The 17317-nt window shown below is 43.9% G+C and overlaps 1 protein-coding gene across 5 annotated transcripts in view; it reads left to right on the top strand.

Moving 5' to 3' along the window:
- Positions 1–17317, top strand: part of Slc2a12 (solute carrier family 2 member 12) — a 68657-nt gene that overhangs the window by 34702 nt on the left and 16638 nt on the right. For all 5 annotated transcript variants that reach the window (XR_012907687.1, XM_075947735.1, XM_075947726.1 and 2 more), the window contains exons 3-4: positions 5788–5910; positions 10350–10482. Coding sequence is in view for 4 of the 5 variants with exons in the window: in XM_075947735.1 (XP_075803850.1) it covers positions 5788–5910; positions 10350–10482 (256 nt within the window). In the remaining variant the exon portion in view is untranslated. The remainder of the gene's footprint in view (positions 1–5787; positions 5911–10349; positions 10483–17317) is intronic.

Raw genomic sequence — 17317 nt, 5'->3', positions numbered from 1 at the left:
CACACCATACAGAGTAAAAATGAAATGAAATAGCCCCTCCCAATCTCTTCAGTTATGTATAACCTCCTGTTTAAAAGAAAGCCCATTTATTGCTCTATCAGAATTACTGTTGTTATAGACATGGCAAATAATAAAATCCGAAGAACACTAATAAAAAGGATACTTGAAAATATTATGTAGGTGTTGAGAAAGGAGTCAACAGATGAGATAATCATCCTCTCCTTTTCTGTGATTTGCTTTCAACAAAAACATAAAGAATGACCTAATCAAATCACCAGCTGACAGATCAGCACACAACTTTTGTCACTAACTACTCACAAGGGCTGAGTGACAATGTTAGTACTGATTTCCTTCAGCTCCCCACCTATTTTATTGTAGAGAAGAGTTAATTTCATCTATTTCAAAAGTGGAAGAATAACATCTTACTCTATAAATAAGTGACATTCACCCACAGCAACGTGATAAATAACAATCTCTCATCCCTCACACGAAGGAGTCAGCGGTACATTTGTGCTGGGATTTCTAAGCATTTGGGGATGTTTCTATCATTCTGTCCCCTTTCGTACTAGTTATGGTGTTCATACATTCAGAAAAATCCTCAAGCTATCTTAGAGTATATAAAACTGATCTATAAATCAGTTTAAGTTTGTGACTTTTTCCATTGAAGTGTGCAGGGCTTTTGGTGAGAGCATTTCAGGCAGACTTTGTAGGCTGTAGGTGCTCAGGTGAACAAGAGGGAATCAAACAGGGATGACATTAAGTCCTACTGGAAGAATCTAGAAGAGTGATTGCTGAACATGATGGTAGACATTGCATATTCTGCAAGTATGTAAATTTATGATTAGAACATAATTATAAATAACAAAAATACTTAGTTCTTCCATTTCAAATGACTTTTTAGGCCACATGAGTGAGAAAAATTGAATTCCCAGTGACACAGCTCTGTCCTATTCTTTTTTGGTGCCTAGTAAAACGGGGTCCATCCATTTTTTGGCTGGGTATGGTGGAGCACACCTTTGATTCCAGCACTTGAGAGGCAGAGGCAGGTGTCTCTCTGACAGTTTGAGACCAGCATGGTCTATGTAGTAAGGAATTACATAGTGAGAACCTGTCTAAAAATCAGGTGGGGGGGTGAGGGGGGTAGGTGGGTGTTCATCTTAAATTTAATTTTGTTTTATATTAAGCATCATTCTGTTTAGTTCAGTTTCCCCTAGTACACTTTTCTGAAATAATCATTCTGGTTGATCTTCACTAGGAATCCTTAATTGAGAAACACCGATTCTTTATTTCATTGCCTGTCTTGGTTTGTAATCTAAGCAGTTCAGGATTATGTTCATGAAAAAGGTATTTATTTTACAAAAGGCCATACGTGGCACAACTCAGGGAGACTGAGGGAGGTGAGACTCCAAAACCAGCAGAGAAAGGATAGCTACCTGCTCCTCTTCATGTTGGAGTGGTGGCTCACAGTAGAGTCTGTTGTTAAAATAGATGTCAGTTTTAGGATTTAAGCATCTGGCAGAAAGGGATAGCTCAGCTCATATTCACACTTCTTTAATCCTTTTTTTTAACTGATTTTTTTTTTTATTTTATGTGCATTGGTGTTTTCCCACGGTTGCCAGGTCCCCTGGAATTGGAGGTACAGACAGTTGTGAGTTGTCCTGTGAGTGCTGGGAATTGAACCCTCTGGAAGAATAGTCAATGCTCTTAACCACTGAGCCATCTCTCCAGCCCTCCTATTCACATTTTAAGCACCTTTTTGCAGGCGAGCCAGGTGTGGCATGTGCTGCTTGTAGAGGCAATAAAGCCATGAGAGTTGGATTTACATGCCACGTGCAGGGCATGGCTCCCTTGGCAAATCCAACCCTTGAGCTCCCTGAAGCTCCAGTGCAGAACTTCCTCCAGAGTTGTTAGAAGTTCCCTGGCAGGAGTTGTGAGACCTCAGTGAGTCTTTCAGACTTGGGTTCACACGCCAGGTGGTTCAGGAAGAACTCCTGCCAAGTGGAAAGTGTGCCCAGAGAGCTGCAGGATTTAAGTCTCAAAGCGTAGGGGGTTAAATGACAGGTTCTGAAGGAAAAACTGGGGCAGTGGCCAGAATAAGTAAGAGGCAGGAAATATTCAGGGTGACTTACATGGGGCAGAACTGTCATTTCGTTATCCCTCTTAATCCAAGGCTGTGTCCTCACAGAGTGACATCAAGATATGCGTCCTTCCTGGTCTTTTTGTGACACTCTGTGTAGCCGTGAACACCATGTCTGTAGACTCCGTCTGGATCTGACAAGTTCTTATGGGGCCCTGACGATCTGATGCCTTGTGATATAGGAGTTCCATAGCTCTGAATTCTTACTGACTCTAGTCCCTCACAAGCTCAGATTTCCACAGTCATTACAGCTTAGAGCTGACATTAGGGGCATCGCAGACTCTGTCATTTGCAGGAGCACAAATTGCTGCAGTGGTCCTGAGATAGCAAGACAGAGGTAGAAGAACAGAGTCCCGATGAGATGTTTTATGCCTACGGAATGGTGGTGGCAATGGACACAGTCCTGTTGTACCGTATCTGTTGTGAGCACTCTGTGGGGTAAACAGGACAGTGCCTCTTCTGCTGGTGCATCACTGGGGTAGGGGAGAAAGAGGATGCTCAAAGAGGGCCCTCGTTTCTTTCTTGTGGCAGTGAAAGAGAACCGTCCCATGTAGCAGTAGATTGATTTTCATTGAGGGTAAAAAGAAAATATTGCCTTTGTGGTTAGAAGGATTGCCATATTGAATCCCCGTGTGGCAGTTCATGCTTGTGCTCTTTCCCTATGTACTATGTTCTCTTCTGTTCTTTCTGCTCTGGGCACTCCGAGCATCTTTCTGGAAAACACCAAGACACAGAAGATTCTTGCTTTCTCTTGCCCCTCAGTCTGTCACAGGAAGGTATTCTTGCCATACATTCAGAGTTTTATTTTGCTCTCTTGGGATTTTACAGTTCCATCACCACTATTAAAATAATATCCTCCTTGCTTTCATTTGATGTGCTCTACATCGGAATGGTTAATCATTCATTTGACAATTGCTGTGACGTCTAATTTTGTCAGTACTGTATCAGCCAAGACATCAGTTCCTGAGTTCTTCCCATTAGATCAAAAGGGAAGTAGAAGTTCCAGCAATGATGCGTTTTATCTTTGGAGCTGTCAGATGCGGGGCTCGACTGGCAAGTTCCCACCAGGATGTAGACTGAAGGAAGCCTGTTCTTCAATCTTTAGTTCAATACCTGGACTGGTTAAATTGCCCCAGGACACGGTTCAGCAGCTTCACTGTTTGCCTAGGGTAGACATCCTGAGTGGTCTTTAGTTTTTTGAGATAAGACCCTGGCATTTCAGATGCAGCATGGGTAAGCTATCACCAGTGCTTTGTATGACTAGCCCCACCCCCTTTGTTTGTCTGAGACAGAGGCTCGTGTATTCTAGGATGGCCTTGAGATCACCTTGCCCTTCTGATTCACCTGCTTCCATCTGGAGTTACAGACAGGTGCCACCGTGTTTGGTTTATGTGGCGGTGTGGATCAAAACCCAGGGCTTCCCGCATGCTAGGCACATGTTTCACAAGCTGTGCTATGTCCTGGCCCCATCCTGTCTCGGTGGCACCCACTGCTTTCTGTAACAGCCAAGGCAGCTCATTCTCATCTGGGGCCATTGTGGCTCTGAAGAACTCAGCAACACCCAGCCAATGATTAATTCCGTCAGGCCATTTTGAGGAGACGTGGAGTTGAAAGTGGGTCGGACAGGTGTTGAAATAGGACTGGAAGCTGAATCATGAAGATCTGAGCCAATGCCTCTAAAATGAAAGGGTGTACCCATCTTCTCTTTCTGCCTGCTAAAACACAAGGCCCCAGAGACCCCTCAGCTTCACTGATAACCATTCTCAATACCCATATTAAGCAGTAGTATGGAGGTGAGAATATTTAGCTTTAAGAGCTGGCGTTAAGCCCAGCATGGTGACACATAGCCTTAACCCAGACGCTCAAGATGCTTTATCAAAGAACAAGCAAAATGCTTTTAACATACTTTTATACTGTATTTGCCCAGGGCCTAATCTTTATTATAAAGGTTTCCTTTTTAATACTCTGCTACCATCCACCCAGAGCTGGATCTTTCCTCCTAAAAGCCCAAGACAAGGTCATGCGAACACTAAGGTGAGTTCATTAAGAGGAACATGATTGCCACATGACTGTAATACCTGTACTTGGGAGGTGGATGAAGGAGAATCAGGATCTCAAGGCCAACCTTGGCTTTGTGGCAATTTCAAGGTTTGGCTATATGAGACCCGATTTCAAAATAATGAGGGAGAGAGAGGTTATTATTCAAGAATGTAATCCTCAATCGCTTGCCTCTTTGAGTGCAGGGAGGGGTGGGAACGGAGAAGCGAAGATTCGAGTGGATGGGATGCATGCCATTCGAAAATAACAATCCTGGTGCTTTTCTTGTAATTATCCTCCAGGTCCTCAGGGTAACTTGGTATAGATTCACTTGGAGGCCTACCAGGCTTTCATACACACACACACACACACACACACACACACACACACACACACACACACACAAAATAAATAAACAAAAACAACCTTAACATGTTTACAGCAAGTAGATATTTTCTCCATCGAACACGATTGTGATATGAGAGGCAAATTGCTCACTCGGAGACTCTGCTGACTGCTCAGTCCTGAGCCACTAGCCTCCTCCAGGCTAGGATTACATAAAGATCGTCTTTCCAATGGGTTTGCTCATCTGCTTTGAGCCAGGACTCTTCCTACATCCTTCTTTCTGCCCAATCAGATCCTCTTACATTCACATTTCTTCATTAACCAACACATGTTTATCTAGCCACTACCAAGAAAGCATACTGATTTAAAGAGTGAGTTTCGAAGACTAGTCAGAGCTCAGTGCCACCTCTGTCACTTAGGGACTCTGTGACCTTGGCGAGTCATTAACTCTTCAGAGCCGCAATCTCTTCCTCTGTGACCGAGGGACAGCAATAGTTCTACTTGGTTGGGGTTGGCCACAGTCAAATGAGAAACTGTAGAGGTGTTTGTCAGGTCAGCCCACAGCCAGAGCCCATCCCTGTTTGAGCGCACCAAATTTGTGAGCAGAGGACAAGTTAATTTGCTGTCTTCTGCCCTTCCTAATCTAATCAGGCAGAGCCCATAATGCTCCCTGTCACTCAGATAATAAAAAGTCCTCTGATCAATTTTGATACAGGAAGAGTCTCCTTCCAAAGATTGAGATGTCTAGTCTGGTCTGACAATCAAATCTGGGAGCAATATTTAATTTAGGACTCTCTGCCCAGCTTCCCCTGGGCCGTGGCGCCCATTTGGAAAAGGGAGAGATATGTGACCTTTCACCTTTCCAGCTCTATTTACTACGCACTCATTGGTTATGCCTTCAGAAAGAGAGGAAAGTATAGGAAAGTTCACCATTCTGGATCCACTAACGTTGGGAATTTGGACCCGAGGCTTCTGTGCCAGATAGATCTTCAAAGCTCGTTCACAAGTGCCACAGGCATTTTTCAGGGCTATGTCGTACCACCTCCTCTTATTTATGATAGCTGTTGTCAAGCCCATCCAGTGTTTATCCTGAAGTCTTTCCCTTGGGGAGGAGGGGGTGTGCCATTATCAGGGGTGTCCTGTTGAAGTGAGAGATAGTCTTGACCTTCAACCCCAGAGTCAGGCACAGCTTGGAGAGAGACCAGTGGGAGGGGCGTCATGGGGTCTTTGCGAATTTTGCTGTCTCACAATTCTTCCCTTTGTCCTAGTGCCCTGGCTGTTGCTCAGTGAGATCTTTCCTGGTGGAATTAGAGGCCGAGCCATGGCCCTGACTTCTAGCATGAACTGGGGCATTAATCTTCTCATCTCCTTGACATTTCTGACGGTGACTGGTAAGAAGTCTTGTGTGTTTGTGTCTTCATAAGCTTCATGAAAGTGTTTATTGTGGAGATTTTAAAACATACCCCAAAGTAGAGAGAGGCTGGTCCTGAACCAGCTACATCAATTAACTACCTTCAGCAGCTTCCAGTCTTTGTTCCTTTCTAACCTCACCTGCTCCCCTTATAAGATTATTTGAATCCTATCATGGCATTTTCTCCATTGAATTTCAGCATGGATCTCTGGAAATTAAGTCCACAATATAAATATCACCCTTAAAATATGAATAATCTTCCCAAGTATCACTCTGTTCATATTCTACCTTGTAGTTATTGTTTTTATTCTCGCAGTTATCTCTAAATATGTAATTTACACTGGGATGGTATGTCTCCTCATTTGTAGGCTGCGTCTTCATTCTTCCTACTGAATTTTTTCCCCCATCTAGATGGGAAGGGACTCTCTGATCTGTTGCATGGATTTTTTTTGCAGGATTTGGATCTTGATAGTTGGTTTTCAGGTCACATGCCCTCTTGCCCTTTGTGTTCTGAGTTTCTATGTCCATCCACACGGAGACTTGAACAGGGCACGTCTCTAACCCATTAGCACACTCCTTGGCGAGTGACCACAGGATGGCCTGTCATCCTCCCAGTCTGGCTGTCCCATCCCATCCCAGGCCATGTTGAGCTCCCTTGATGCTCACCACCCAGACCCAAGGTTTTCATTCTTTCAGTCTGCCTATATTTTTTAAACCTGGAATGCTTCTCTAAAGAGAAATTTCTCTTACTGCCACGTAGCCACTCTGAAGGTGAATCTTACATAAGGCAAGATGAGTGCTTGAAACTTTGATTTTTATTATTATTATTTATTAAAATTATTTTAAAAATTTAATGATTTTTGATTAATAATAATTTAATTAATAATAATAATTTATGATTATTATTCTCAAAATAATGAGGTGGTTCACAAGCACCCTCAAAAACTGACCACCAAGTTTTCTGAAATTAATCTCTCTCTCTCTCTCTCTCTCTCTCTCTCTCTCTCTCTCTCTCTCTCTCACACACACACACACACACACACACACATGCACACACACACACACAACGACACACACATGCCCTTGACAACATAACTAAAAAAATCCAAACTGTAAACTCATTTCATCATTCGTTTCATGTATGTATATTTAACGTTTAAAAATGAATACTTACTCAAGAGTATGCTATACACATATACATAAATGTATATGTTTAGTACATCATGCTTTACATTACTTTGGAAGTTGCTAATTAAATGCAGTTGGGTTATATATAAAATTTTCAAATGCTTGCATCTTAGATTTTAAGAAATAGTCCAGGCTTAAAGGAGACAAAGAAACTAGTTCCTAGCATCAATCCTACGTCTTCTACCCTGGTAGTAAAAGGAAACATGGACCCTTCACCTTACACCCACATCCGCACCTACCATCTGTTATTTAATTAGAAACTATGGATGAAAAATGGTGACAAATGACCTGAGCCTTTGCAGGAAGGCTGGCTGACATACTGGATGAGCTAAGGAAGAGGTAGACCCTTGAATGGGCTTTTAGTATGCTTCCTGGTAAAGCAAATTCTTTGTCTTTTCAGAAGTGGTTGTCTCTTTTGAGAACCAACTCTGACTCTGTAGGGTAGTTCAGCCTTGAACTCATGGCAATCCTCTTGGCCCAGTCTTCTCCCCCATCTAGGATTATAAGCACAAGCTATATACAACCAGATTCAACACAACTGGATCCAATTAGTTTTTGAAGCCTGGAATGACCTAAAGTCTTCAGTTGACCTCCTTCTGCACTGTCTAAAGATCTCTAAGTATTTTCAAAGATCAAATTCTTAAGTATGGATTAGAATGATTTAAAAGATAGGAGGCTTTTCTACGTATCCTATTTTGGTGATAAGCCTTTGGATACCAACATTTTAGTGAAACATCACCTGAATCAATGTAAACATACTGTTTCTGGTGAACAAACATTACACAGTGAACAGTGAATTCAGTTCTGGGTACACTATTTTGAAAAAAACTGATTGAAAATTGCAGTACATATTAGGCTGTGGTAATGCACATATATAAACCCAACCCTGGAGTGCTGAGGTTGGAGGATGAAGGATGAGCTCAAGACCATATGGAAAACACAGAAAGACCCTATTTCAAAAGACAAACAAAAAAGGACTATCCAAGAGAGGATGGTCCAGATAATAAGAACCTGGTATCTATGCTCTGTGAAGAATGACTGGGAGAGTTCTGGGTCTTTGATCTGGATCCAAGGACTCTGAAAGAAAGGGTGAAGGTGCAGACAAATATTTGGAGTGTGTAGGGAGGTATGACTCACTGTGTGCTGTCTACAAGACAAAGCAGAACATCCTGAAAGGCAGATTTGGGGTCTGAGTAAAGGAGATGGTTGTGGCAGTAAGGTCATGATCTCTCTGTTACTGCAAGTGTTTAAACAGAATGTGAAACAAGTTCAACGAGATGATCGTTTGGGTTTCACTAATTCCAACTAATCTACAAGTATTAGATTAAGCAATCCACCTGGCAAAACCCTGCACTAGCAGCAATCAAAGATCAGAGACAGGATTGATTAAAATTGCCTGAAAGAACTGCCTTGGCATTCAAGAGATGGTTTAGCAGTTAAGAGCCCTTGCTATGCAATTATGATGACCAGGGGTTTTGTTCCAACATACACCTAACAAACTGGACATCTGGCACACCTGTAATCCTAACTCTGAGCTGGGGCAGAAGCAGAAGGATCACCAGGACTTGCTGGCTCCCATCCTATCTGAGAAAACATGAACCTCACTCAGGCTCTGGGAGAGACCCTGACTCAAAAGAATATGCAGAGAGCAATACAGGATGAGACCTTATGCTTTCAGACTCCAATGTTCACACACAGACATCCACATGCGCGCGCGCGCGTGCGCACACACACACACACACACACACACACACACACAGTTTGTCTTCCTTCTTTCTGTTCCCACCTCAGCTCAGCTCACCCGCAAAGTGATTACTATGCTTAGATCCTTCCACACTGCAGATATAAAAATGACTTCAGTATATAACGACTCAAGTCAGTTTTTCCCCTGACCAACTGTGATTTGTGATTGTAGCTGTTAAGGGCTATTTGCAAATCCTGCCTGCAGTTGGTCTTTGCATATGTGTAAAAAGAGCTAGATACTTCTCCACTGTTCCCTGTCATCCTGGACATTTGCTGCTGGTCCGGAGGCCAGCACAATATAAATGGAAAAAGTTACATGCCCGTGAATGGGGTTGTGTCTAGGGTAATGCACCCTGAACTTGATCAGTGATTAGAAAGGGAGTATATGTTTGTTTAGAAGAGGCCAAGAGACCTGACAAGTGAAATCCACCAAAGTGTTGAGAATTGTGCTGATCATTTTTCTTTCGTTGGCCCCACTATGATGTTTCCTGCTGGACCTAGAACAAAGCTTTGCAATATGTTGCCAGCTATTAAGAATGGTGAAATAATGCCAACATAAAACAATTTATTGAAATCGGAGTAAAAAGGATGAACTCATTTCCAGAAGTGTCCACGTGCACAAATATGTCATTTACAATGGCCAAACTACAACAGTGGTGATCCCTAGAGTCAGGGGAGGGTAAGAGAAAACTGGCCTTGCGTCTTTATAGATTTCTGCATTGAAGTTTTATTTTTGCAATGGCGATGTTTAGCTTTAATTGTCAACTTTATATAACCTAAGAAATACCTTGGAAGAGAGTCTCAGTGAGGGATTGTCTACTTTTGTGTTGTTTTGTAGGCATGTCTGTAGAAGACTGACTTGTCAATTGATATGGGGAGACCCCGCCCAATGTGGGTGGTATCATTCTCTAGGCAGGGAATTCTGGACTGTACAGAAACATGCTAGTAGTCTTTAGTATAGGAAGCGGAAGGAAGCAAGCAAGGGCCCATGCATTTATTCTTGCTTCCTTTGACTGTGGATATCATACTTTAAGTTGCTGCCTTGACTTCCGCATAGTGATAGATTTTACAATTCCATTCCATAATGTGGAACCATAAGCCAAATAAACCCATTCTTCTTTAAAAAGCTTTTAGTCCGAGTATTTTACCCCAGCAACAGAAATAAAACTAGAACATAAATGAACATGTGCTCTTTGCATTAATAAAGATTTATTCTCATGTTGAAAAAGAAAAATGTGTACCCAGAAAATATCTTTAATTTGTGATGTTTAGAAGACAGCTTTGCATTTTACCTAAGGAAGCTGGGGTAGAATTGTAAAACAAAACAAAAAGAACCTGGCCACATTTTGAATTGGTGAATCTTATTTCCATGGAGACTACTAGCATGTACTAGCTTCCTATAGGATTTGAGAAGGGGTGTTCACAAATGGGATCGGTGATCAATGCACACAGAATACATACCTAACCATTTTCTTTTGTCTTCTATAGATCTTATTGGCTTGTCATGGGTTTGCTTCATATATACAATCATGAGTCTAGCATCCCTGGTTTTTGTTGTTCTGTTTATACCCGAGACTAAGGGATGCTCTTTGGAACAAATATCAATGGAGCTAGCAAAAGCGTAAGTACCCTATCATTGGTTGTTGGTCAAAATAGAGTTGTTATATTCGATTAAATATCAACATTTGAAGTTATTTTAGGATATTCCCTTTTCTACAAGACGGCTTGCATAATTCCAGTTCCCTAGCCTTATCTCAAATGTGTGTGAACTATTGCTTATCAATATTAAAGGCTTTACAAACGTTGTTTAGTGGTGAGCAAGAATTCCAAGCAGGGCTTGGTACTATATGCCTATGACTCCAGCACATTGGAGGTGGAGGCAGGAAGATTGAGTTTAAGGTGACCCTTAGCTCTGTGGCTTTTTGACTAGCTTTATATGATGTCATCTCAATCTTTTTCTCTCTCCCAAGAAAGAACTTCTTCATTTCTAGCTCCTCACTCAGTAGTCCACCTTTGTTTGGGGTACTAACTTGGCACTGGGATATGATGTCCATCCTGGGCTAGGACAATAGATTACTTCAGCCCTTCCTCTAAAACAGGCTCAGGTGTCTTTTGATCCCAAACACTTAAGGCTACAATTAGCAGAAAAACTCTAGATTCTAAATGTCTGTAATTCTTTATAAGGTGGCACATTCAAGTTAATTTTAGCAAAGGTAAGGAGTGTCTTACATGATTAGGTGTTCAGAATTAAATTCTAGGCATTTAAGTGAATTTCACACGGGGAGATGAGATAAATAACTTAACCGGCAAGTCGGCCAGGGACAACTGTCAGAGGCAGGGCACTGAGTTTTAACTGATCAAACTCATGGCCTGAGGGAAGTGGTGGCTGCAGCCTAGGAATGAAGGGAAACGTGTTCTTCTTAGGATTAAATTGCAGTGGAACTGGGGCCATGCTTAGTCCTGGACTTTACTGCAAAGGAGAAAACCACGTTATTTTTTTTTAATAGGTTGTGGTTTTTCTCTTAAAAAATAATGTCCCAAGCACTGGGTATGGTCACAGAAATTGTGACAGCGACACTTGCTTCCATCTGAGGGAAGTTCCAGGCTGCGCCAGTGGTGGGACAATGTGTGCAGATGCTCATGAAGGCCAGTCCTTAGTCCTGTGCTCGCAGGGGCTGGAGTGAGGAAACTCGTGGAACCTTGACATGGTTGAAATCTTTAAAATAGTTTACTTTGCTAAGCAAAAACAAAACAAAACAAACAACAACATACAAAAAACTTGCCTCAATTCAAATCATAAGTTGACTATGTCAAGTTTCGGGTTGTGCTTTCCTGCAGATGAGGTGATTTTAAGAAAGTGAAATGAAAATGATAATTTATAATGAAGCAAATGCAGTTGTGGGAAGGCTTGATTGGCTAGGTAACTTGCGCGTGGAGTTTGGGCATGGACGTACACATTCTTCCTCCTACCTACAGGACAGCTTTTAGCCCAGGTTTGCTTTTTGTTTGCGACTCTCAAAACAGGCTAGCCTTGAACTCTTAATCCCCCAGTCTCTGCCTCCCAACACCCACCGAGCAGAGCAGGTTTTTATGGAGGGTCATAAGATGTAGCTCTAACTGCAGTCTACCAGAGTTCATGCAGTAGGGAGGTAAGGATGCAGGAGGGAGTGGTAAGGATGAAAATGAGAGAGACATACACCAGTTACATTCATCACTACCTTGCCGACTTTGTCAGCTGTGATTTAACTCTTCTTGGCTGGGCAATAGCCAAGAAAGAATTAAAGCCAGGCATGGTGGAGCACACCTTTAATCCCAGCACTTGGGAGGCCGAGACAGGCAGATCTCTGAATTCCAGCCTAATTTGGTCTGAGAGACTTATGAGACATGCAAGTGAAAACAGGGAAGGAAGGTCAGGATGCACAGACGTCTGGGACTGAGGAGAAACTCTCTACAGATCTGGTGGTCAGCACAGGGACATAGGGACGTGCTATGTGGGCAGTGGTAGGATGAGAAACACTTTGGAGAATCGTCAGTGCAGAAGTGGATATGACTCCATGGCTTGAGCAGGTCAGGGACCTCAGGCGTGCACTCTTTGTGTGTATACAATTCGAAAAAACTCAACTCCTAACTCAAGACACAAAGTGTGTTTTGCAAAGGTTTGTTAAAACACCTTGTGAACCACAGTGAGAGACTGCTGAAGGGAGAGCAGGACCGAGCTGCTAGGTGAACTGCTGCTTTCAGTTAGCAAGGTGGACAAACTAAGGGCTTATTCACATACCAGTATTTCCTTCAGAAAGCCTAACTTTCAAACCCTTTCTCATTAGGCAGCTTTCAAGTAGAGTTGTCAAGTAAAGCAAACTGCAAATCATGACAACCTGAAGACAGAATCTTTCTATTTAGTGGGCTTCTAGAATGTTCCTGTAGAGAGTAGGATTTCGGGTATTTAAAACTTATTCAGCACTCTGTGTGGGGGGAGAATATGAAGCGGCTACACGTCTGGCTTGCAGACTGTCTGTGAAACCACATTTGGTACTTTTGAGTCATGCAGTTTCTCAAAACCTTAATCCAGGCACTGTCTGAGAGAGTCGTGCATTGACAATTGGGGGGACGGGGGTCAACGTCGAAATCATTGTGACCCTTCAATAGTACTGCAAGCGAAAACAGATAAGGAACCTGGGACAGAGGAATAGGAAGACGATGGTGTGCAAGTCTGTGTATTCAACTCAGAGCAGCAGCAATCAGGTGCCTGCGGCTGGGGGAAGCCCCACGCTGAGACCTGAAAGGAATAAGAATTTGGCTCTTTAGCTCCTGATTACACAACATTAAAAAGCCAGAAGCTTCTCTCTGCTTGCTGCCGTAGGTTGAGAAATGCTTTCAACAGGAGAATGTGTAAGCAACCTGAATCATGTAAACCGACAAGAAGCGTTTGAAACAGTTAAGCAAGCTTCCCTAGAGAGAAACGCCAGAGACGAAAAATGGCGATCTGAGGACGGTATCAAATTAACTAAGGAAATGTAGGGCAGTGGAAAGCCCGTGGAACTTGCGAGTGCACAGAGACTCATGTAAGCTTGCTCGAGGAAGTCTACTGCTGAGCCCAGGGAGTCTTTAGGAATTTAGAAGTTAATAAAACAAATGAATCAACTTTTGATCACCAGGGAAACCAGTCCCCATGTGTAAATCCCCATAGCGCTTTCCTGAGGACTAAGAAAGGAAACTATTTATAATATCGAATTAAATTTTAAATTCGATCCTACACGTTGCTTAATATTTTCCTCTCCCCTATTTGGAGTTGGTCCCCAAACCCAGCCCCAGTTCTTACAAAGCTGAGAAAACAAATAGTCTTCCAAGGAGGCGAAGTTCCTTATAAAATAAATAGCGTCTCAGCCGAGAGCCAGGAAGCGTAGCTGCCATCGTGTACTGTGAAAGGGCTTTGTTTGCAATATCTCCCCTGCCAACTACTACCCCGAGGTGTAGTATCAAATTTAAAGTTCATCTGATAGAGGGATGCTTGCAGTATTTACATTTTCCATGTGGGATTTTCCTCACCCCCCCCCCCCCCACTTAGGCGAAAACAAACGAGTGTTTTATAAAGAGTTTAGTGCCGAAGTTTGTACTGTCGCCGTTAATGGGCTGTGCGTCCATCCCAGTATGCAAACGGGCAGCTTCTAAACACGGAGACCTTGGGAAGTGGCTCTGTCAGAAAAGTGCTTGCCATGCAAACCTAAGGACCTGCTTGATCCCCAGCGTCTGCGTGAAAGTGGGCTGACAGCCATGAATGCCTGTTATCCCGGCACTGGGAAAGCCAAGACAGGAAGCTGGCCAGGTCAGTGAGCTCCAGGTTCAGAGAGAGGCCCTGTGGAGGGAGGGAGTGGGGAGGGACGACAGTCAGTGTTGACCTCTGCCTCCACAGAAGCGTGGGGGGGGGGAAGCACACACTAATTGAGCATCTATTATGCCCCAGACACTGGTGTAGGTGCTGCAACCATATTAGCAATGAGAAAAACAAACAAATACACCCAGGATAATGACCATGCTCTGATTAGCTCTTCAGTGGTTGGGGTGGGGGCAAGCTTCAGAAGGCTATGGGGAGATAACCTTTAGGATACAATCTGGGCGATAAGAGGACTGGGTGGGAGGTTGGGGCACAGAGAATGCAGGTAGAGAATCCTTAGTACAGAGCCTAGCTCGGGAACAGGCTCGGCCTGTTTTTGGAAGGGCAAAGAGCTCTAGGTCAGCGCCACTGGGGTTGATAAAGCAGGCTGAGCAAGGAGTTGGTTAGTTCTCACTGGGTGGGAAAGGACTCAGAGTTTTAGCCTGGACAGTGGCATGACATGACATGACCGACATTTCAAGCCAGGTGTGTCGTGAGCATGTGCAACCACCTGGCAGCCTGAAGCTGGGGAGACTCACAAGCACAGTGCTGGCCTCAGGTGGCCCTTCATGCTACCCGGCAGTGGCAGTGGCTGATATCACTAGTCCCTTAAAGTCTTCTGTCCTAGCAGGGGTCACTCAGGCTTCCTAGTCACACCAGCAGCCCTCCAGGCTTGAAGAGTCAGCTCTGTTTCTATGACATAGGCCCCATCATGCTGGTGTAGGAGGGCCTTTTGTTTATGTGTTGCTTTTATTGGTTAATCAATAAAGAAACTGCTTGGCCTGATAGGGTAGAACTTAGGTAGGTGGAGAAGACAGAACTAAATTCTGGGAGGAAGGAAGCAGAGTCGGAGAAAACGGGCATGGAACTGCCAGGTCAGACATGCTAAATCTTTCCCAGTAAGCCACGACCTCGTGGTGAGTAGAGATTATTAAAAATGGGTTAAACCAAGATGTGAGAGTTAGCCAATAAGAGGCTAGAGATAATGAGCCAGGCAGTGATTTAATTAATACAATTTCTGTGTGGTTATTTTGGGTGTAAACTAGCCTGGCGGCCGAGAGGAAAAGCAGGCCCTCTCTCTTTTCAACATCATTCCTCATCTCTTCTCCCCTTTCCAAGACTTCCTGTTTACTCCTTCACTCTTTTTTTTTTATTGCTGGTGTACTTTCCATCAGTATAAATAAAAACTTGCTGGGATCTCCCCACTTACCCTGCTTTTTTTTTTTTTAAAGATAGGGCTCTATGAATCCCCACCTGGTCTTGAACTCATTATGTAGTTGAGAATAACCTTGATCACCAGGATCCTCTTGCCTCTGCCTCCCAAGTGCAGGGGATTGTGTACGGAGTGTACCCGGGTGTACTTCTGGTTTACGCAGTGTTGGGGATTGAATGCAGGGCTCCCTGCATGCCAGGCAAACTTCTGCCAACCAAGTTACGCACCATTTCTCCCATCTTCTGAAAAGGGTGTGTTGGTGCCATTTTTCTTCCAAATTTGCCACTTCTCTATTTCTAGTCCTTTACCAGTCCCGTGCATTTCTTCTCTCCTGAACGGCTCCAGTGAGCCTTCTATGGCTACCACTTCCCTGAATAAGGCTAGCGCAGGGGCCAATTCTCAGTGACATCCTGACGTAATAGCTTTGCCACGTGTGGGGACCTCCCTTCTGATTGTTGCATTTCTCACCTGTCCACACCTGCTTCCCTATTTTCTCTGTGAGCTTGGGCTTCCTCCCGCAACTTCTCTGTCACACTCATCACTTCATCCGGGTCAGAGCATGCCCTCTGAGCCATATGCCAGGAGTTGGAATCCACCTGCTTTGATCTCCCTCCTAAACTTGAGGCGTGGCTGCTCACGTCTTGCTTACCTTTCTTCTCCCGCTAAGAGATAAGCTAAGCATGCTAATTCCACCCATGGCGGCCCCGAAGAGTCCGTTTACTCATTGGCTCCAGGCCTAGTTTCCTCCTTGTGTGCCAATGTCTTCCTTTTCTTTTGCTGCAGCCTGAGCCAGTCTTTCCCTAATCTCTCCCTCTCATGCCCCGCCTCCAGTATAGTAAGCCTTGCTGGCTCCTCCTTCCACGGCCATCCATTTCTTCTATGCTATCATGGTCTGAGGTGTCAGGAACTCCTTTCATCACTGGTGTAGTGATTATCTACCTGGTCCCCTTTGCTTTCCTTTCCCCCACCCCTTCTGTTCCTTTGTTCCAGTCCCCTAGGGATTCATGATGTAGAGGAAAAGCTATACAGTTTATGCTTTCTCCTCCCCGCCCCTTGCTTTAGTGGCTTGGGGCACCCTGACCTTCGGAACTCAGCAGGCATACTCAGGGCAGCAACTCTTTTTTATGCTCTTCCCCTAGGTAGGCATCTGCCTCATAGCGCCACCTCCCTCTTTTCTTACCAACCTACTATAAATCAGACTTTGCTTCTACTTTATTTCAGTTTTTAACAAGAGTTGAAACATTCCTTTGGCTTATTAGCTATTTCTCATTACGTTTAATTCCTTGAGCGCACGGGGGGGGGGGGGGGAGGAGTGTTTTACTTGCATGGGTATATTTGTACCACAAAGTCCTGCTGCCTGCAGAGGCCAAAAGAGGGCATCAGATCCCCCCCAGAACTAGAGTTATGGACAGTTGTGAACTGCTGTGTACCGGGAAGCATGCCCAGGTTCTCTTGCAGAGAAAACAATCTTAACAAGGAAACTCCGAGGAGCAGGATTTCTTCACTGTGTTCATTCTGGTTCCTCAAAACCTAGAACTATGATCGCCTGGTCTGTAACGGCTGTGCACTGTTGAGTGCATGAATAAACAAACAAAGGAAATGGATATAGGAGTGAGGCATGGCCAAGATAACGTCTCGGCTTGAAGTCTGAGACACTGAATGAACAGGAAAATGGGCCAGCCTGGAGGGCCCCAGGGTGCAGGGTGCAGGGGTAGCTAGAATCATTTTGGATGGATTAATTTGGAGATGTCCATTAAGACACCAAATAGACACGTTTGATAGGCAGCTGTAAGTCTGTATAGAGTTAAATGTGGGAGGCCATTGCCTCATGAAACAGAAGCAGAGAAGAATGGGGCCCGAGACTGGACAAAC

Source organism: Microtus pennsylvanicus, chromosome 1, assembly GCF_037038515.1.
Source record: "Microtus pennsylvanicus isolate mMicPen1 chromosome 1, mMicPen1.hap1, whole genome shotgun sequence".
Classification (NCBI taxonomy): Eukaryota; Metazoa; Chordata; class Mammalia; order Rodentia; family Cricetidae; genus Microtus; species Microtus pennsylvanicus.
Note: the sequence above shows the minus strand (reverse complement) of the source record. Positions and strands in the feature narration are given on the sequence as shown.